The sequence below is a fragment of the Heterodontus francisci genome, chromosome 4, assembly GCF_036365525.1.
Source record: "Heterodontus francisci isolate sHetFra1 chromosome 4, sHetFra1.hap1, whole genome shotgun sequence".
Classification (NCBI taxonomy): domain Eukaryota; kingdom Metazoa; phylum Chordata; class Chondrichthyes; order Heterodontiformes; family Heterodontidae; genus Heterodontus; species Heterodontus francisci.
The window spans coordinates 56225222-56247823 of NC_090374.1; the positions used below are offsets into that span (position 1 = coordinate 56225222).

At 49.3% G+C, this 22602-nt stretch overlaps 1 protein-coding gene across 2 annotated transcripts in view; it reads right to left on the reverse strand.

Moving 5' to 3' along the window:
- The window catches only part of mccc2 (methylcrotonyl-CoA carboxylase subunit 2), a 150977-nt gene that overhangs the window by 69536 nt on the left and 58839 nt on the right, over nt 1-22602 (reverse strand). For both annotated transcript variants that reach the window (XM_068028822.1, XM_068028821.1), the window contains 3 exons: nt 17839-17952; nt 11067-11131; nt 9560-9659 (listed from right to left, as the gene is read on the reverse strand). In XM_068028822.1, coding sequence (XP_067884923.1) covers nt 9560-9659; nt 11067-11131; nt 17839-17952 — 279 coding nt within the window. The remainder of the gene's footprint in view (nt 1-9559; nt 9660-11066; nt 11132-17838; nt 17953-22602) is intronic.

Sequence of the window (22602 nt, forward strand, 5' to 3'; positions counted from 1 at the left end):
TTTTTCATTGCTTTGCTGACCTGTAATGTGCTTTAAATGGTTTGTTCACCTGTACCCCTAGATTGTTTTGCTCTCTACCTCAGTTTCCTATTTTCTGAGAAGTTGGTGATGTTTCTGTTTTTCCTATCAAAGTGCATCATCACCTCACATTTATCTTCGTTAAAGTCTGCAAGTTTTCTTATGTTGTCTTGTTTTGTGTTGCATTCTTCCTCAGTGTTAGCTATACCCCCTAGTTTGGTATAATCAGCAAATGTTGATATTGGTTACTTACTGCTAAGTCAAATCATTAATGTTAATTATTTATAACAGTGGTCCCAGAACTGATCTTTGTGGAACACCGCTTTCTACCTTACTCCAATCTCATTAACTACCCTCTGCTTTCTATTATTTAGCCAATCTCCTATCCATTCAGCTATTTGTGCCCTGACTTCACATGTCCTAACCTTTGTCATGAGTCTACCTTGTGGTATCTTAATCAAGGCCTTATGAAAATCCAAGTGTATCACATCTACTGCATTATCTACTCTTTCCATTACCTCTTCAAAGAATGACTTAGCCATTCCATGCGGAGTATTTGTTACATTTTGTCTCTAGATGATCTATCACTTCTTTCATTATAGCTTGCAGCATCTTGCCTATCACTGATGCTAGTTTGTCAATTAGTTTCTCCCTTTCTACCCCAATTGTGTTAACATTCCTTTTAAGATTATCTTCCGGTGAAGTGTCTAATTCATGATCTTCTTTAGTAAAACCTGAGGTGTAGTAGGTAGTCATACTTCTGCCATTACTCTGTCATTACTTGTGAGTTTATCTTGCTCATTCTTTAGTAGCTCTATCTCTAATTTTCCTTTTATTATTTATGTATCTACAGAACACTTTATTTCTTTTTATATTCCTTGATAATTTAGGAAAACAGCAGCAAGAGTAGGCCATTTAGCCCCTTGAGCCTGTTCCGCTATTCAATGAGATCATGATTAATCTACGACCCAACTCCACAAACCCACCTTTGACCCAGATACCTCAATAACTATGCTTAACAAAAATTTATCATGTCTGCAAAAATGCAATCGGGTTCATCAGGCAGGACCTACCCTTTACAAATCTAAGCTAACTGAACAGCTGAAAATTTTCAAGGTTCTCAGTCGCCCTACTATTATAGACTCTGGTAATTTCCAACAACAGGTGTCAGGATTTGATTTTGTCATTTTTCTTTGCCTTCTTGATGTTTTTTAGTTTAACTTCTCCAGGTTCAATGAAGAGTGCAGGAGGGCAGGCCAGGAGCACCAACAGGCATGCCCAAAAATGAGGTGTTAACATTGGTGAAGCTACAACACAGGACTACATGCATGTCAAACAGCGGGAGCAGTATCTGATAGACAGAGCTAATCAATCCCACAACCAACAGATCAGATCTAAGCTTTGGAGTCAAGTCACATCCAGCCATGAATGGTGGACGACAATTAAACAACTAACAGGAGAAGAAGGTTCCACAAATATCCCCATCCTCAATGATGGGGGAGCCCAGCACATCAGTGCGAATGATAAGGCTGAAGCATTTGCAACAATCTTCAGCCAGAAGTGCCGAGTTGATGATCCATCTCAGCTTCCTCCTGAAGTCCCAAGCATCACAGATGCCAGACTTCAGCCAATTCGATTCACTCCGTGTGAAATCAAGAAACGACTGAAGGCACTGGAGACTGCAAAGGCTATGGGCCCTGACAATATTCCAGCAATAGTACTGAAGACCTGTGCTCCAGAACTTGCCGTGCCCCTAGCCAAGCTGTTCCAGTACAGCTACAACACTGGCATCTACCCTGCAAAGTGGAAAATTGCCCAGGGATGTCATGTAGACAAAAAGCAGGACAAGTCCAACCTGGCCAATTACCGCCCCATCAGCCAACTCTCAATCATCAGTAAAGTGATGGAAGGTATCATCAACAGTGCCATCAAGCGGCACTTGCTTAGCAATAACCTGCTCAGTGACACTCAGTTTGGGTTCCGCCAGGGCCACTCAGCTCCTGACCTCATTACAGCCTTGATCCAAACATAGACTAAAGAGCTGAACTCAAGAGGTGAGGTGAGAGTGACTGCCCTTGACATCAAGGCAGCATTTGACTGAGTATGGCATCAAGGAGCCCTAGCAAAACTGAGGTCAATGGGAATTGGGGGAAAACCCTCCACTGGTTGGAGTCATACCTAGCACAAAGGAAGATGGTTGTAGTTGTTGGAGGTCAATCATCTCAGGTCCAGGACATCACTGCAGGAGTTCCTCAGGGTAGTGTCCTAGGCCCAACCATCTTCAGCTGCTTCAACAATGACCTTCCTTCAATCATAAGGTCAGACGTGGGGATGTTCGCTGATGATTGCACAATGTTCAGCACCATTCGTGACTCCTTAGATACTGAAGCAGTCCGTGTAGAAATTCAACAAGACTTGGACAATATCCAGGCTTGGGCTGACAAGTGGCAAGTAACATTCGCGCCACACAAGTGCCAGGCAATGACCATCTCCAACAAGAGAGAATCTAACCATCTCCCCTTGACAATCAATAGCATTACCATTGCTGAATCCCCCACAATCAACATCCGAGGGGCTACCATTGACCAGAAACTGAACTGGAGTAACCATAGGGCGGCACAGTGGTTAGCACCGCAGCTTCACAGCTCCAGCGACCCGGGTTCAATTCTGGGTACTACTTGTGTGGAGTTTGCAAGTTCTCCCTGTGTCTGCGTGGGTTTCCTCCGGGTGCTCCGGTTTCCTCCCACATGCCAAAGACTTGCAGGTTGATAGGTAAATTGGCCATTATAAAATTGCCCCTAGTATAGGTAGGTGGTGTTGTGGTAGGAATATGGAATTAGTGTAGAATTAGTATAAATGGGTGGTTGATGGTCGGCACAGATGTGGTGGGCCGAAGGGCCTGTTTCAGTGCTGTATCTCTAAATAAAAATTTAAAAAAATAAAATAAAATAAAAAAATATATAAATACCGCAGCTACAAGAGCAGGTCAGAGGCTAGGAATCCTGCGGCAAGTAACTCACCTCCTGACTCCCCAAAGCCCGTCCACCATCTACAAGGAACAAGTCAGGAGTGTGATGGAACACTGTCCACTTACCTGGATGGGTGCAACTCCAACAACACTCAAGAAGCTCCACACCATCCAGGACAAAGCAGCCGGCTTGATTGGCACCCTATCTACAAACATTCACTCCCTCCATCACCGACGCACAGTGGCAGCAGTGTGTACCATCTACAAGATGCATTGCAGCAATGCACCAAGGCTCTTTAGACAGCACCTTCCAAACCTGCGACCTCTACCAACTAGAAGGACAAGGGCAGCAAATGCATGGGAACACCATCATCTGCAAGTTCCCCTCCAAGTCACACACCATCCTGACTTGGAACTATATTGCCGTTCCTTCACTGTTGCTGGGTCAAAATCCTGGAACTCCCTTCCTAACAGCACTGTGGGTGTACCTACCCCACATGGACTGCAGCGGTTCAAGGCAGCTCACCACCACCTTCTCAAGGGCAATTAGGGATGGACAATAAATGCTGGCCAGCGACGCCCACATCCCATAAATGAATTTTAAAAATCACTTGGCTGGGCGTGTACTACAGGCCTCCAAACAGTCAGGGAGAGAAAGAGGAGCATATACGTAGGCAAATCTCAGAGGTGTAAAAATAATAGGGTAATAATAGTAGGGGATTTCAACTTACCTAATATCAACTGGGATAGTCTTAGTGCAAAAGGCTTAAAGGGGGCGGAATTCTTAAAATGCATACAGGAGAGCTTTTTGAGCCAGTACGTAGAAAGTCCTACAAGAGAAGGGGCAGTACTAGACCTAATCCTAGGGAATGAAGCTGGACAAGTGGTCGAAGTGTCAGTGGGGGAGCATTTCGGGGATAGTGGCCGTAACTCGAAGATTTAACTTAGTTATGGAAAAGGCCAAAGATGGGCTGGAAATAAAGGTACTGAATTGGGGGAAGGCCGATTTCAATCTGATAAAACAGGATCTGAGCAAAGTGGACTGAGAGCAGCTACTTGTAGGAAAGTCTACATCAGACCAGTGGGAGTCAAAGAGGAAATAGTGAGGGTTCAGAGCCAACATGTACCCGTTAAGGTGAACGGTAGAACTAACAAGTCCAGGGATATAGAGTATTGGATCAGGAAAAAAGAGGCTTATGGCAGATTCCAAGCGCTGAAAACAGCGGAGGCAGTAGAGAAGTATAGAAAGTGTAAGGGGGGTACTTAAAAAAGTAATTAGGAGAGCGAAGACGCGACATGAAAAAACATTGGCGGGCAAGATGAAGGAAAATCCTAAGGTGTTTTATAAGTATATAAAGGGCAAGAGGATAACCAGGGAAAGAGGAGGGCCCATTAGGGACCAAAGTGGCAATCTGTGTGTGGAGCCGGAGGACATAGGTGAGGTTTTAAATGATTACTTTTCATCTGTGTTCACAATGGAGAAGGATGATGTAGGTGTAGAGATCAGGGAGGGGGATTGTGATATACTTGAACATATTGGCATTGAAAGGGAGGAAGTATTAGACGTTTTAACGGGTTTAAACGTGGAAAAATCCCCAGGCCCAGATGAGATGTTATGTGAGGCAGGGGAGGAGGATAGCAGGGGCTCTGACACAAATTTTCAGATCCTCTCTGGCCACGGGAGAGGTGCCAGAGGACTGGAGGACAGTGAATGTGGTATCATTATTCAAGAAGGGTAGAAGGCATAGATCAGCTAAGTACAGGCCAGTGAGTCAATCATCAGTGGTTGGGAAACTATTGCAATAAAATTCTGAGGGACGGATTAATCTCCACTTGGAGAGGCAGGGATTAATCAGGGATAGTCAGCAAGGCTTTGTCGGGGGAGATCTAACTTGATTTAACAGAGTAACTAACTTGATTGAATTTTTTGAGGCGGTGACTAAATGTATAGATGAGTGTAAAGAAGTTGATGTAGTCTACATGGACTTCAGTAAGGCTTTTGATAAGTTCCCGCATGGGAGATTGGTGAAGAAGGTAAGAGCCCATGGGATCCAGGGCAATTTGGCAAATTGGATCCAAAATTGGCTTAGTGGCAGGAGGCAGAGGGAAATGGTCGAGGGTTGTTTCTGCGAGTGGAAGCCTGTGACCAGTGGTGTACTGCAGGGATCGGTGCTGGGACCCTTGCAGTTTGTAGTGTACATTAATGATTTAGACATGAATATAGGATGTATGATCAGTAAGTTCACAGATGACATGCAAATTGGTGGTGTCGTAAATCGTGAGGAGGAAAGCCTTAGATTACAGGATGATATAGGTGGACTGGTAAAATGGGCGGAGCAGTGGCAAATGGAATTTCATCCTGAGAAGTGTGAGGTGATGCATTTTGGGAGGACTAACAAGGCACAGGAATATACAATGGATGGTAGGATCCTAGGAAGTACAGAGGGTCACAGGGACCTTGGTGTACTTGTCCATAGATCACTGAAGGCAGCAACACAGGTAGATAAGGTGGTTACGAAGGCATATGGGATACTTGCCTTTATTAGCCGAGGCATAGAATACAAGAGCAGGGAGGTTATGATGGAGCTATATAAAACACTAGTTAGGCCACAGCTGGAGTACTGTGTACAGTTCTGGGCACCACGCTATAGGAAGGATGTGATTGCACTGGAAAGGGTGCAGAGGAGATTCACCAGGATGCTGCCTGGGCTGGAGCATTTCAGCTATGAAGAGACACTGAAAAGGCTAGGGTTGTTTTCCTTAGAGCAGAGAAGGCTGAGGGGGGACATAATTGAGGTATACAAAATTATGAGGGGCATTGATAGGTTAGATAGGAAGAGACTTTTTCCCTTAGCGGAGGGGTCAATAACCAGGGGGCATAGATTTCAGGTAAGGGGAAGGAGGTTTAGAGAGGATTTGAGGAAAAAAAAAGTCACCCAGAGGGTGGTTGGAATCTGGAACGCACTGCCTGAAGGGGTGGTAGAGGCAGGAACCCTCACAACATTTAAGAAGTATTTAGATGAGCACTTGAAACGCCATAACATACAAGGCTACAGGGCCAAGTGCTGGAAAATGAAATTAGAATAGTTAGGTGCTTGATGGCCGGCACAGACACGATGGGCCAAAGGGCCTGTTTCTGTGCTGTATAACTCTATGACTCCCTCTCTGGCAATAATATCCTTCCAAAGGTAAGGGGACCAAAACTGCACATAGTACTCCAAATACAGTCTAACCAAGGTTCTATACAATTGAAGTAAGACTTCACTACTCCTGTACTCAAATCCTCTTGCGATAAAGGCTAACGTACCATTAGCCTTCCTAATTGCTTGCTGCACCTGCATGTTAGCTTTCAGTGACTTATTGACAAGGACACCCAGGTCCCTTTGTACATCTACACTTGCTAATCTCTTAGCATTTAAGAAATACTCAGCACATCTATTCTTCCTACCAAAGTGGATAACATCACATTTTTCCACATTATATTCCATCTGCCATGTTCTTGCCCACTCACTAAGTCTATCCAAATCCCCTTGAAGCCGCTTTGCAGCTTACTCACAACACACACTCCCACCTAGTTTTGAGTCATCTGCGAACTTGGAAATACTACATTTGGTCCCCACATCCAAATCATTGATAGATATTGTGAACAGCTAGGGACCAAGTACTGATCCCTGCTATTTATTATCCCTCTCTCTTTGCTCTTATTAGTTATTTTACCTCTGTGCTTTAAGATTTTATCCAATCTCTGGCCATTCATGTTATTCTTATTCCTTCTTTTAGTTTTCCTTTAACTTTCTTTTCTTGATTTCTTTATTGTTTGGTTTCTGTAATGTCTAGCGGCTTCCTCCCTCCCTATTATTAGTCTTATTTACAGCCCTAGTTAACCTTTCTATCAGGAGCTTGTCCCCAGTTCAGTTCATGTGCAGCTCATCCCAACAGTACAGCTCCTTTCTGTCCCAGTACTGGTTCCAGTGACCCACAAATCCACCCCCAACATTCTCCTTTAGCATAGTCAACATGTAGCCAAAGCTAATCTGTTTGTCCCTATGCCAATATGCATGTGGCTTGGGCAATAATACCAAGATAATTACCCACTTTTCAATTTATCTCCTAACTCCTGGTACTCCCATAGCAGGACCTCTTCCCTAATCTTTCCTATTCCATTGGTTCCAACATGGAGCACAACAACTGAGTCCTCCTCCTCCCTTTCCAGATTCTTTTCCAGCTGTTTTGAGATGTCCCTTACCCTCTCTGGGTAGGCAACACACGCTTTGGGACTCTCGATCCTGACTACAAAGAAAACTAGTGATTCCCCCAATTACAGCATCCCCTATAACTACAACCTTTCCACTCTGCACCTTCTCCTCTTGGAGGCCTCCAGCTCTGTGGTGCCTTGGTCAGCATTCTGGCTGTCCTTCCCCACAGTCTTGCTGCTTATTCTCATAGGTATCAAGGGCGGCACAGTGGCGCAGTGGTTAGCACCGCAGCCTCACAGCTCCAGCGACCCGGGTTCAATTCTGGGCACTGCCTGTGTGGAGTTTGCAAGTTCTCCCTGTGTCTGCGTGGGTTTCCTCCGGGTGCTCCGGTTTCCTCCCACAGCCAAAAGACTTGCAGGTTGATAGGTAAATTGGCCATTATAAATTGCCCCTAGTATAGGTAGGTGGTAGGGGAATATAGGAACAAGTGAGGATGTGGTAGGAATAGGGGATTAGTGTAGGATTAGTATAAATGGGTGGTTAATGGTCGGCACAGACTCGGTGGGCCGAAGGCCCTGTTTCAGTGCTGACTCTCTAAATCTAAAATCTACTTAGCATCTGTTGGACAGGAGCAGTGTCTCCTGGAACTTCTTAATTACTTCTCCCTTGCCCAGCTGACTGACAATCACACTTCCCCTCTACCTACATCGGTGCTTTCCTCTCGTGTGCGACTGCACTCTGGAGTAAATTATACAATAACTCCTCCTCCTCCATTATGTGCCAGAGTATCTCTAACTCTGTGTTTTGCCACTGCCAAACATCATTGAAATGAAATGGCGTAGATTAACCCTCGAGTATTAAATGTGTTTTGGAACTTGCACGTTTATTAACTGCCAAAAGTGGTGGACTTCAGCTCAATAACTGAGCCCGACTGTTGTGAGGCAGAGATATTTCTTGCAGATCTGGCAGTGTGGAACAGTCGCATTGTCAAGAAGCTCCCACATACTACAATTGGTCACTGGTGGTCTAGATTTAGATCTACATTAAATGATACCATTACATCACTAAAACAAAAGCAAAATACTGCGATGATGGAAATCTGAAAGAAAAACAGAAAGTGCTGCAAATACTCAGTAGGTCAGGCAGCATCTGTGTAAGGAAAAACAGAGTTAACGTTTCAGGTCATAGACCTGAAACATTGGGCAGGATTTTATCCTGCCTTTGGAGACAGGAACAGATTTTGGGGGGGGGGGGGGGGGGTGGGCACGCAAACAAAATGACAAAGGGTGCAATTCCCGATGTTGTCCTGGCCCCATCGTTTTTTCCAGGGCAGGAAAGGCCAAGGACGGCCTTCCTGCCCCAGGTCAATTGATGGCCACTTAAGGGCCTCTCCCCACCTCCACTTCAATTTTGTAGAAGACGGAGGGGGCCTGCTGCCATGTGTTGACACTACCAGATGAGAGCTGGTGGCCTCCTAGTAGGATCGGGTGGGGGTCCCTCTTTGGGGGCAATCTGTGGTGATGACCCCCCCCACCCCCAACCTTACCAACATCATCCCCCCCACCCCATCGACAGGGCCTATCTAACTGGCCTCAGTGACCCCCGACCCCAGTCACCTATCCTAGGGTCTCCAACATCTTGTCCTCTGCAGGGCTTCTGCAGTAGCATCAGTGGCCACTGCTCCCGGTGGCGCTGCCAGTACTGCAGAGTTGCCAGCCCTCCAACTGGCTGGCAGCTCTGGAGGCGGACGTTTGTTCCTTAAATTGCAAAGGGGGTCTGGCAGAGGGGCGAGACTGGTTCTCCCCCGCCTTCTGACCTGCCACAGAGACCTTTATCGCCAGGATAAAATCCGACCTGTTAACTCAGTATTTCTCTCCACAGATACTGCTTGACCTGCTGAGTATTTACAGCATTTTCTGTTTTTGTTCCAATACATTATATGCTAGCCAAGCTACTATTTCCTCCCAAAATCACAGCACAGACAAAGAATACCTCAGCACCTAAAGTGCGAGTCTCATTTTTAGAATAAATTCAAAGGGTCACTTTTAAATCGGCCAACAAAAGTCTAATGGCTCAAGAGGTCATGCTCAGAAGCAGGTCAGAGGGATATTTAAATATGTGGCACATTATTGTGATATTGTGACACACATTGGATTCTGGGTCAAAGTATGGTTATTAGAATTCAGTGATCTTTCTAGCAGGTCTAATTGGGGACAATGGCATCAAAATTAGAGATTCAACAGCTTTGTACTAAGATTTGTACACTGAATAAACACCTCCGCAAGGATAAACTCCGCTTATAAAATGGGGTATAATAATTGGATGAGGCCAGACTAGAAATTCTGCAGGTTTATTTGTTCAGTGGTTATGTACTTACATCCATTTTCTTCTGATAGTTGAGATTTCGCACAACTTTTCGTGCCAAGTGAAGTGCGTGAACGTCATCCAAGGCATAGTGATCGGTTACACCAGACTTTCTGCAGAATTCACAGATAAATTATTACAATTTACCTTGTAGTAAACCAGATTACAATATTTAAACAAATATCTTGTAAATTCACCTTGGTGCTTTATGAGTCTTTGATAATGTCAAAAGAATTGCTTCAGTTTTTTTAGACACATATCACAAGCTGTGTAGCTGTACCTTCTCACTACCTTGCACTCTGCTATTATTGGTGACAATGCTGCATCGCATCAGTTGCAACGCAGTTAGTAGCACGCTCGCCTCTGAGTCAATGTTGCTGGTTCAAGTCAAACTCCAGAGATTCGAGCACACAATCTCGGCTGACACTCCAATGCAGTACTGAGGGAGTACTGCACTGTCAGAGGGGCCACCTTTCGGATGAGACATTAAACCGAGGCTTCTGTCTGCCCTCTCAGGTGGATGTTAAAGATCTCATGGCACTATTTAAAAAGCAGGTGAGTTCTTATATTCTTTCTGGCCAATATTTATCCCTCAACCAACATCATTAAAAATGGATCACCGGGTCATTATCTCATTGCTGTTTGTGGGACCTTGACTGCTGCGTTTCCTGCATTACAAAAACAACTACATTTCCAAAGTACTTAATTGGCTGTAAAGTGGTTTGGGACATCCCAAGGTTATGAAAGGTGCAATATAAAAGCAAGACTTTCTTTTCTTTTGCATCAGTTCTCAAATTGGCCACTACCTGATCTTCAATAAAACACAAATTGTGGATGGAAAAAAAAAAAGAGTGCATTGTGTAACAAGCTAACTTCAGCACTGGCTTCACAACAGCAGAGATTTGATAACCTGCCAATCTAATGGGCTCAATGCTCCTGTATTATATTTGCCATATTTTCTCCACATATCACTATTTCAAGTCAATGTACCTCATATACTCACATTAAACACATGACCAGGAGGGTTGTCTTTCCTATACAATGAGAGCAGCACAACACTGAATCACCAAATCATCAACATTTTAGATCCAAACCCACACCACCCAGTCTCCCCTCCTCCCACCCACCTCATCCTAAATCAGATCCATCTGATATTGATCTAACTCCATTGAAATAAGTATTTGCAGTAAAGTTACAAAGAAATTGAGACAAATAAAATCTAGGCTGCTATTTTTCAGCAATCTGTGTTGCTCATGTGTTACAGCCAGGTTCATTCATTACATAAGTGTGGTCTCACACTCTGATCCACGTGGTAACATCTGTATAGCGCACAACACTAAGAGAAAGTGTACTGTGGATCTTAAAACCATAACTGTAACAACTGCCTTAAGAAAAAGATTTGTTTATTGATCGTCCTCACAAAAGTACAGTTTTAAGCCTGTTAGAATGACAGGGACATTTGTTTGCACTGAATACATGGACAATAAGATTTCCAACAGATACTACATAAGATGGTTTACCTGCAGTGGAGATCAGCACCTCCAAGGTCTTCAGCTGAGACCTCCTCACCAGTAGCAGCTTTCACCTGTACAGACAACAGTCAACAATAGTTTCAAATATTTCTGCTTGCCAGCATGGAAAGCAGCAGAATTATAAGTTCTTAATAGGTTTCTGATGAAGCATTATATTCTTCAGCATTAATCAACTTATTGCTTTCAAATGCTGATCGACCTACTGTGCATTTCCAGTATACTTTTTATTTCAGAGTTCCAGTTTCTGTGTTTCATTTCTGCCTCTATTGGAAGTTTGGTTATGTTACCTTACATTCTTAGTTATTTTGTATTGATGGGGTAGCTTGCAGGCAAGATCTATCACTATCAAACGTCATTCAAACTGATCATATTTAGAGCACTAGGTAAGATTAACTGAGAAACATATAGTTACTTGTGTTTTCAAACATATGGGAGAGAAACCTCCAAGGGTAATGATGATATTACAGTAATTAAAACAGAATGCTGGAAATACACAGCATCTGTGAAGAGATGATTCAGGGTTAATTTTTCAGATCTAGATAACGGCAGTAACTACTTTCAGTCTCAATATAAATGAAAAGGTCCTTACAGATAGCATGCCTCACAAGGCCACAAAGAAACAAAATAATGTAACATAGCAAAATAACCCACAAAAATTAATCTTGGAGTTACAACCAGGTACATTTTCATCTTCTCAGAAATGAACACTGACTCAAAGTCACATTAAGAACACACACATGGCCTCATAATACAGTCAATCTACTTGAAGTTTCATTTCCCAGCTCCCTCCCACTGAGGACCAATAGCAAAGAACAGGACAAAATAACACCCACTGAAAGTCTCAATTAGCATCTTGTAAATATCAATGACTCTGAACTGCAGCCAATCAATATGATCTAAATAACACAATTTTATTTTTCAGACACTAGTATTGATTGACAATCCTCACACTGAGCCCTCATGTTTACTGATTAGTTTCATTCTTTGAGTCATCCCAGAACTCATCAATTCCTGTCCAAGTTTTGCAATTTGATAACATAGCAAGTTCCTGTGGCAATTAGTGACAAAAGCAGCCAAGGATCCATCCATCCTTTTCAACTGTAAGATATGAGGTGACAATAGCTGAACTTCGACTTCACGAAGTAATTATGTAAAACTTATTGCATTGTACAGCTGCTCAAAAAAGCACAGCTAAATTTGTCCTGTGTTTTAGCACGCTTCACAACTTGAGTATAGAAGATTAAGGGGTTATCTAATTGAGATGTTTAAGATAATTAAAGGAGTTGATAGAATAGATAAAGAACAACTATTTCCTCTGGTGGGAGAGTCCAGGATAAAAGGGGCAAAACCTTGAAATTAAAGCAACGCTGTTCAGGGTGACGTCAGGAAGCAATTCTTCACATAAAAGCTGGTGGAAATTTGGAACTCAGTCCCGCACAAGGTTAGGGCAATTGAAAATTTCAAAATTGAGGTTGACAAATAGTGGCGCAGTGGTTAGCACCGCAGCTTCACAGCTCCAGCGACCCGGATTCAATTCTGGGTACTGCCTGTGTGGAGTTTGCAAGTTCTCCCTGTGTCTGCGTGGGTTTCCTCCGGGTGCTCCGGTTTCCTCCCACAAGCCAAAGACTTGCAGGTTGATAGGTAAATTGGCCATTAGCAATTGCCCCTAGTATAGGTAGGTGGTAGGGAAATATAGACAGGTGGGGATGTGGTAGGAATAAGTGTTGGATTAGGATAAATGGGTGGTTGATGGTCAGCACAGACTCGGTGGGCCGAAGGGCCTGTTTCAGTGCTGTATCTCTAATCTAATCTAATTTCAAAATTTGCCAATGACACCAAACTTGGAGGTATGGCAAACAGTGAGAACGATATGAACCGCCTGCAACAGGACAATAATAGGTTCGCAGAATGGGCAGATAGGTGGCAGATGGATATTTAATACTTACAAGTGTGAGGTGATGCATTTTGGCAGAAGGAATAGGCAGTATATACTTAATGGCACAGTTCTAAAGAGTGTGCAGGAACAGGAGGATCTGGGGGTGCATTTGAACGGACAGGAGGCATTCTGAAGGGGGAGGGTGAACAGCCAGAGGTTGTGGTACACATTGGTACCAATGACATAGGCAGGAAGAGTGGCGAGGTCCTGCAGGGGGAGTTTAGGGTGTTAAGTAGAAAGTTAAAAGACTGGACCTCCAGGGTTGTAATCTCAGGATTACTCCCTGTGCCACGTGCCAGTGAAGCTAGAAATAGGAAGATAGTGCAGCTAAACACGTCACTGAATAGCTGGTGTAGAAGGGAGGGTTTCAGCTATCTGGACCATTGGGATCTCTTCAGGGACAGATGGGACCTGTACAAGAAGGACGGGTTGCATCTAAACTGGAGGGGCACAAATATCCTGGCTGCGAGGTTTGCTAGCGTCACTCGGAAGGGTTTAAACTAGTGTGGCAGGGGAGTGGGAACCAGAGCAGTAGGACAGCAAGTGAAATAAATGAGGGGGAACGAGTAAATAAGGCCAGTAAGACTAAGAGGAAGAGCAGGCAGGGAGATGTTGCTGAGCACAGCGGGACTGGTGGTCTGAAGTGCATTTGTTTCAAAGCGAGAAGTATAACAGGTAAGGCAGGTGAACTTAGAGCTTGGATTAGTACTTGGAACTATGATGTTGTTGCTATTACAGAGACTTGGTTGAGGGAAGGTCAGGATTGGCAGCTAAATGTTCCAGGATTCAGAAGCTTCAGGCGGGATAGAGGGGGATGGAAAAGGGGTGGGGGTGGGGGGGATGGTTGGGAGAGTTGCATTACTTGATAAGGAGAATATATCACAGTTGTACTGCGGGAGGACACCTCGGAGGGGTCATGCAGCGAGGCAATATGGGTGGAGCTTAGGAATAGGAAGGGTGCAGTCACCAAGTTGGGGGTTTACTACAGGCCTCCCAACAGCCAGCGGGAGGTAGAGGAGCAGATATGTAGACAGATTTTGGAAAGATGTAAAAGGTAACAGGGTTGTAGTGGTGGATGATTTTAACTTCCCCTATATTGACTGGGACTCACTTAGTGCTAGGGGCAGAATTTGTAAGGAGCATCCAGGAGGGCTTTTGAAACAATATGTAGATAGTCCAACTAGGGATGGGGCCGTACTGGACCTGGTATTGGGGAATGAGCCCGGCCAGGTGGTCGAAGTTTCAGTCGGGGAGCATTTCGGGAACAGTGACCATAATTCCATAAGTTTTAAGGTACTTGTGGATAAGGATAAGAGTAGTCCTCGGGTGAAGGTGCTAAATTGGGAGAAGGCTAATTATAACAATATTAGGCAGGAACTGAAGAATTTAGATTGGGGGCAGCTGTTTGAGGGTAAATCAACATCTGACATGTGGGAGTCTTTCAAACGTCAGTTGATTGGAATCCAGGATCAGCATGTTCCTGTGAGGAAGAAAGATAAGTTTGGCAAGTTTCAGGAACCTTGGATAACGCGGGATATTGTGAGCCTAGTCAAAAAGAAAAAGGAAGCATTCATAAGGGCTGGAAGGCTAGGAACAGACAAATCCCTTGAGGAATATAAAGACAGTAGGAAGGAACTTAAGCAAGGAGTCAGGAGGGCTAAAAGGGGTCATGAAAAGTCATTGGCAAACAGGATTAAGGAAAATCCCAATGCTTTATATACGTATATAAAGAGCAAGAGGGTAACTAGGGAAAGGGTTGGCCCACTCAAGGACAGAGAAGCGAATCTATGTGTGGAGCCAGAGGAAATGGGCAAGGTACTGAATGAGTACTGTGCATCGGTAGTCACCAAAGAGAAGGACTTGGTGGATGATGAGCCTAGGGAAGGGAGTGTAGATAGTCTCAGTCATCTCATTATCAAAAAGGAGGTGGTGTTGGGTGTCTTGCAAAGCATTAATGTAGATAGGTCCACAGGGCCTGATGGGATCTACCCCAGAATACTGAGGGAGGCAAGGGAAGAAATTGCAGGGGCCTTGACAGAAATCTTTGCATCCTCATTGGCTACAGGTGAGGTCCCAGAGGACTGGAGAATAGCCAATGTTGTTCCTTTGTTTAAGAAGGGTGGCAAGGATAATCCAGGAAATTATAGGCCGGTGAGCCTTACATCAGTGGTAGGGAAATTATTAGAGAGGATTCTTCGGGACAGGATTTACTCCCATTTGGAAACAAACAAACTTATTAGCGAGAGGCAGCATGGTTTTGTGAAGGGGAAGTTGTGTCTCACTAATTTGATTGAATTTTTTGAGGAAGTGACAAAGATGATTGATGAAGGAAGGGCAGTGGAGGTTATCTATATGGACTTCAGTAAAGCCTTTGACAAGGTCCCTCATGGCAGACTGGTACAAAAGGTGAAGTCACACGGGATCAGAGGTGAGCTGGCAAGATGGATACAGAACTGGCTCAGTCATAGAAGTCTGAGGGTAGCAGTGAAAGGGTGCTTTTCTGAATGGAAGGATGTGACTAGTGGTGTTCCGCAGGGATCAGTGCTGGGACCTTTGCTGTTTGTAGTATATATAAATGATTTGGAGGAAAATGTAGCTGGTCTGATTAGTAAGTTTGCGGACGACACAAAGGTTGGTGAAGTTGCTGTGGATGGTGATGAGGATTGTCAGAGGATATAGATCGGTTGGAGACTTGGGCGGAGAAATGGCAGAAATAAATAAATGGAGTTTAATCCGGACAAATGTGAGGTAATGCATTTTGGAAGGTCTAATGCAGGTGGGAAGTATACAGTAAATGGCAGAACCCTTAGGAGTATTGACAGGCAGAGAGATCTGGGCGTACAGGTCCACAGGTCACTGAAAGTGGCAACGCAGGTGGATAAGGTAGTCAAGAAGGCATATGGCATGCTTGCCTTCATCGGTCGGGGCATAGAGTATAAAAATTGGCAAGTCATATTGCAGCTGTACAGAACCTTAGTTAGGCCACACTTGGAATATTGCGTGCAATTCTGGTCGCCACACTACCAGAAGGACGTGGAGGCTTTGGAGAGGGTACAGAGGAGGTTTACCAGGATGTTGCCTGGTCTGGAGGGCATTAGCTATGAGGAGAAGTTGGATAAACTCGGATTGTTTTCACTGGAACGACGGAGGTGGAGAGGCGACATGATAGAGGTTTACAATGTTATGAGCGGCATGGACAGAGTGGATAGTCAGAAGCTTTTTCCCAGGGTGGAAGAGTCAGTTACTAGGGGACATAGGTTTAAGGTGCGAGGGGCAAAGTTTAGAGGGGATGTGCGAGGCAAGTTCTTTACACAGAGGGTGGTGAGTGCCTGGAACTTGCTGCCGGGGGAGGTGCTGGAAGCAGGTACGATAGCGACGTTTAAGAGGCATCTTGACAAATACATGAATAGGATGGGTATGGAGGGATACGGTCCCCGGAAGTGCAGAAGGTTCTAGTTTAGGCAGGCATCAAGATTGGCGCAGGCTTGGAGGGCCGAATGGCCTGTTCCTGTTCTGTACTGTTCTTTGTTCTTTTTTCTATCTGTATAGATCTTTGAAGGTGGCAGGACATATTGAGAAAGTGGTTATTAAAGCATATGGAATCTTGGGCTTCATAAATAGAGGCATTGTGTACAAAAGCAGGGAAGTAATGCTGAACCTTTATAAAGCTCTGGTTAGGCCTCAACTGGAGTATTGCATCCAGTGCTGGTCACCACACTTTAGGAAGGATGTGAAAGTCCTTGATAGAATGCAGAGGAGATTTACCTGAATGGCTCCAGGGTTGAGGTGAGGTTGGAAAATCTAGGGTTGTTCTCCTTACAGCAAAGGAGATTGAGGGGGGATTTACTGAAGGTGTACAAGATTATGACAGGATTAGATAAGTTTGACAAGGAAAAACTGTTCCCATTAACTAATGGTACAAAGACTAGGGGACACAGATTGAAGGTTTTGGGAAAGAGATGCAAGGGGAATATGAATAACTTTTTTACGTAGTGGGTGGTAATGACCTGGAACTCGCTGCCCACAAAGGTGGTGGAAGCAGAGACAATCAATGGCTTCAAAAGGAAATTGGATGGCCACTTGAAGGAAATATACTTACAGGATCAAGCGGGGGAGTGGGATTGACTGGATAACTTTGTAGAGAGCCAGCATGGACTCGATGGGCCAACTGGCCTCCTTCTGTGCTATAAATGACTATGATAGATTTTTGTTAGATAACAGTTACAGAACCAATGTGGGTAGATGGAGTTAAGATACAGATTAGCTATAATCTAACTGAATGACAGATCAGGCTCAAGGGGCTGCATCGCCTACTCCTGTTCCCATGGTACTTAAAAGACTGCCTTCCAAGCCAGTTCTCAAGTCATGTCTCAAATACAAAATCAATCAGGGACAAGACTAGCAACGGTGTATGTCAGTCTTGTGCTTCAGTGATTAATAAACTTTGAAGCTGAATGCAGTAAAAGTATTCACAGAGATTATGATTAAATGGAGTTCTTAAGACAACAAATCTCTAAAGATTTCAGATAGAGGGCTCAGAATTGGGATCTATTTGTTACTTTCCAAGTGAAGTTAAATTCAATCTGAAGGTAAACACTTTAACAGCAATTTCAGTGTATTGGTAAATATAATCCCTGCAGGGCTTTTGATTTGGTTGCACTAACGGTGAGAAACGACTATAAACAGGAACAGATGTTGCAAAAAACTGATCCTAGTGGCTGATGAGGACATAGGAAGACATAAGAATTTGCAATGGAGTGCAGGAGCTTACCTTTATATTACCCACCAACTAAAAAATATTGAGGTTATTATATGTATATGTACCAGAGGTGGGCCTCCTAAGAAAATTGTCCCTTGATTCTTCACAATAATACTTTCGTCAGCCATGGCAGGAACATACGCTCCTCCTGCTGTGCATGAACCCATGACCACCGCTATCTGGAACCAAAGGAGACAGTCACAGAATTTAAGACTTTATATATGAGAACAGTTTATGATGAGAAAACAAATATGATTACAATTATTTACATTTACAGAGTACCACTTACCATCACTTTTATATTCTCTTTTGGATCCTCCCCCAAAACTTTATTTTATTTTTATTTAGAGATACAGCACTGAAACAGGCCCTTCGACCCACCGAGTCTGTGCCGACCAACAACCACCCATTTATACTACAAAGTGATTGATGACAATGCTACGTCATCAGGATGCGCCGCGGTGTGCACATGCGCACACGGTCTCAGGCCCTCTGCGCATGCGCTGCGGTCCGGATTGCCAGGGACCAGTTTGCGCATGCGCAGATGACGTCATCGCGTAACATCATCTTCCTCGGGGAACACGCCAGGTTGGCCTCTGCGCATGCGCAAAATGGTCCTGGCAAACCGGACCGCAGCGCATGCGCAGAGGGCCGGAGCCCGTGTGCGCATGTGCATCAATCTTGCGAAAACTTCGGCGCGGGTTTTTGAAAATGGAAGGGGGGGGGGGGAGGTTTCGTCGGGCATTTTATCTCAATTATTTAGTGATTTGGACATTTGCTTCATTTTTATTAGACAGAGGAGATCGTTTCAAGGTAACGTTGCTCTGAAAACATTTACATTGTCTGGGGCACTGCATGTGCTCCAGTCCCTGTTGTTAAGTTGATCTGAAAACATTTCAAGGGAGGAAAAGGAGGAGGAGGAGGGAGGGAAAAGGAGGAGGAGGAGGGAGGGAAAAGGAGGGAGGAGGAGGAGGGGGGGGAAAAGGAGGAGGAGGAGGAGGGGGGGGAAGGAGGAGGAGGAGGAGGGGGGGGAAAGGAGGAGGAGGAGGAGGGGGGGGGAAAGGAGGAGGAGGAGGAGGGGGGGGAAAAGGAGGAGGAGGAGGAGGGGGGGGAAAAGGAGGAGGAGGAGGAGGGGGGGAAAAGGAGGAGGAGGGGGGGAAAAGAAGGAGGAGGGGGGGAAAAAGGACGGGGGGGGGGGGAAGGACGGGGGGGGGGAGAAGGACGGGGGGGGGAGAAGGACGGGGGGGGAGAAGGACGGGGGGGGGGAGAAGGACGGGGGGGGAGAAGGACGGGGGGGAGAAGGACGGGGGGGGAGAAGGACGGGGGGGGGAGAGGACGGGGGGGGAGAAGGACGGGGGGGGGAGAAGGACGGGGGGGGGAGAAGGACGGGGGGGGGAGAAGGACGGGGGGGGGAGAAGGACGGGGGGGGGAGAAGGACGGGGGGGGGGAAGGACGGGGGGGGGGAAGGACGGGGGGGGGGAAGGACGGGGGGGGGGGAAGGACGGGGGGGGGGAAGGACGGGGGGGGGGAAGGACGGGGGGGGGGGAAGGACGGGGGGGGGAAGGACGGGGGGGGGGAAGGACGGGGGGGGGGGAAGGACGGGGGGGGGGGGAAGGACGGGGGGGGGGAAGGACGGGGGGGGGGAAGGACGGGGGGGGGGAAGGACGGGGGGGGGGGAAGGACGGGGGGGGGGGGGAAGGACGGGGGGGGGGGAAGGACGGGGGGGGGGGAAGGACTGGGGGGGGAAGGACGGGGGGGGGGAAGGACGGGGGGGGGGAAGGACGGGGGGGGGGGGGAAGGACGGGGGGGGGGGAAGGACGGGGGGGGGAAGGACGGGGGGGGGGGAAGGACGGGGGGGGGGGGAAGGACGGGGGGGGGGGAAGGACGGGGGGGGGGGGAAGGACGGGGGGGGGGGAAGGACGGGGTGGGGGGAAGGACGGGGGGGGGGGAAGGACGGGGGGGGGGGGAAGACGGGGGGGGGGGGGAGGACGGGGGGGGGGGGAAGGACGGGGGGGGGGGGAAGGACGGGGGGGGGGGGGGAAGGACGGGGGGGGGGGGGAAAGGACGGGGGGGGGGGAAGGACGGGGGGGGGGGGAAGGACGGGGGGGGGGGGAAGGACGGGGGGGGGGGAAGGACGGGGGGGGGGGGAAGGACGGGGGGGGGGGGAAGGACGGGGGGGGGGGGGAAGGACGGGGGGGGGGGGAAGGACGGGGGGGGGGGGAAGGACGGGGGGGGGGGAAGGACGGGGGGGAAGGAGGAAGGACGGGGGGGAAGGAGGAAGGACGGGGGGGAAGGAGAAGGACGGGGGGGAAGGAGGAAGGACGGGGGGGAAGGAGGAAGGACGGGGGGGAAGGAGGGTGTGGGGGAAGGAGGAAGGACGGGGGGGAAGGAGAAAGGGACGGGGGGGGGGGAAGGAGGAAGGACGGGGGGGGGGGAAGGAGGAAGGACGGGGGGGGGGAAGGACGGGGGGGGGGGGAAGGACGGGGGGGGGGGGAAGGACGGGGGGGGGGGGGAAGGACGGGGGGGGGGGGGAAAGGACGGTGGGGGGTAGGACGGGGGGGGGGAAGGACGGGGGGGGGGGAAGGACGGGGGGGGGGAAGGACGGGGGGGGGAAGGGAAGGAGGGGGGGGAAGGACCGGGGGGGGGAAGGACGGGGGGGGGGGAAGACGGGGGGGGGGAAGGACGGGGGGGGGGAAGGACGGGGGGGGGGGGGAAGGACGGGGGGGGGGAAGGACGGGTGGGGGGGAAGGACGGGGGGGGGGGGAAGGACGGGGGTGGGGGGGAAGGACGGGGGGGGGGGGGAAGGACGGGGGGGGGGGAAGGACGGGGGGGGGGAAGGACGGGGGGGGGGGAAGGACGGGGGGGGGGGGGAAGGACGGGGGGGGGGGGAAGGACGGGGGGGGGGGAGGACGGGGGGGGGGGGAAGGACGGGGGGGGGGGAAGGACGGGGGGGGGGGGAAGGACGGGGGGGGGGGGAAGGACGGGGGGGGGGGAAGGACGGGGGGGGGGGGAAGGACGGGGGGGGGGGGAAGGACGGGGGGGGGGGGGAAGGACGGGGGGGGGAAGGACGGGGGGGGGGGAAGGACGGGGGGGGGAAGGACGGGGGGGGGGAAGGACGGGGGGGGAAGGACGGGGGGGGGAAGGACGGGGGGGGGGAAGGACGGGGGGGGGAAGGACGGGGGGGGAAGGACGGGGGGGGGGAAGGACGGGGGGGGGAAGGACGTGGGGGGGGAAGGACGGGGGGGGAAGGACGGGGGGGGGGGGATTGGACGGGGGGGGGGGAAGGACGGGGGGGGGGGGAAGGACGGGGGGGGGGGGGAAGGACGGGGGGGGGGGGGGAAGGACGGGGGGGGGGGAAGGACAGGGGGGGGGGGGGAAGGACGGGGGGGGGGGGAAGGACGGGGGGGGGGGGGAAGGACGGGGGGGGGAGGACGGGGGGGGGGAAGGACGGGGGGGGAAGGAGGGGGGGGGAAGGCGGGGGGGGGGAAGACGGGGGGGGGAGGACGGGGGGGGGGGAAGGACGGGGGGGGGGGAAGGACGGGGGGGGGGGAAGGACGGGGGGGGGGGAAGGACGGGGGGGGGGGAAGGACGGGGGGGGGGGAAGGACGGGGGGGGGGGGAAGGACGGGGGGGGGGGGAAGGACGGGGGGGGGGAAGGACGGGGGGGGGGAAGGACGGGGGGGGGGGAAGGACGGGGGGGGGGGAAGGACGGGGGGGGGGGGAGGACGGGGGGCGGGTGAGGACGGGGGGCGGGTGAGGACGGGGGGCGGGTGAGGACGGGGGGGCGGTGAGGACGGGGGGGGCGGTGTGAGGACGGGGGGGGGGGGAGGACGGGGGGGGGGGGAAGGACGGGGGGGGGGGGGAAGGACGGGGGGGGGGAAGGACGGGGGGGGGGGGAAGGATGGGGGGGTGGAAGGACGGGGGGGGTGGAAGGACGGGGGGGGGGGGGAAGGACGGCGGGGGGGGGAAGGGGGGGGAGCAGCGGAACGGAAGGGGAGTGCCTTTTTCTGTGCATGCGCCATAAACACAAGGACTGGCTGATGAGATGGAGCCAATTAATTTGCCCAACAATTGCCCGGAAGCACCTTCGGATGGAGGTGGCCATGCGCTGGACATCAGTCGCGTGCCACAATCCATGGATCCTGATGCGTTTCACCCCCTGGCCTAATGATCTGATGGACCATACATACGCCTGCCTGTTCAAAGCTCCACTTCCCCCACTTGCGGTACCCTCTCCTTGCTGTTCAGTTACACAGTCACCTGTTCCTGCACCCATCCAAGCAGTGCACAGGGACACACAGCCACCTGTTCCTGCACCCATCCAAGCAGTGCACATGGACACACAGCCACCTGTTCCTGCACCCATCCGAGCAGTGCACATGGACACACAGCCACCTGTTCCTGCACCCATCCAAGCAGTGCACATGGACACACAGCACCTGTTCCTGCACCCATCCGAGCAGTGCACGTGGACACACAGCCACATGTTTCCCCATCCGCCCTTGAAACAACCATGCAGAGCCTTGTGAGACTCCGCAATTGCCAGCTGCTGCCTGTCAAGCAGAGAAGGCGCCCAAAGGGGGTCAAGCACTTGGGGAACATGGACAATACAGTAGTGGAATAGAGAGCCAAGCGTTCATTCACCACAAGGCTCTCCAGGAACAATCTCTTTGGCTGTGCATAGCAGAGACTCGGCCTGTCTGTCTCACAGGAATGCTGGACACAACACTCATGTATCCATGTACAGCAGTTCCTCGGATGCTTAATGAACTTAATAAAACTTTTCAATAATTAAACCCAGAATTGTTGAGGTTTTGTTTTGCATGCTAA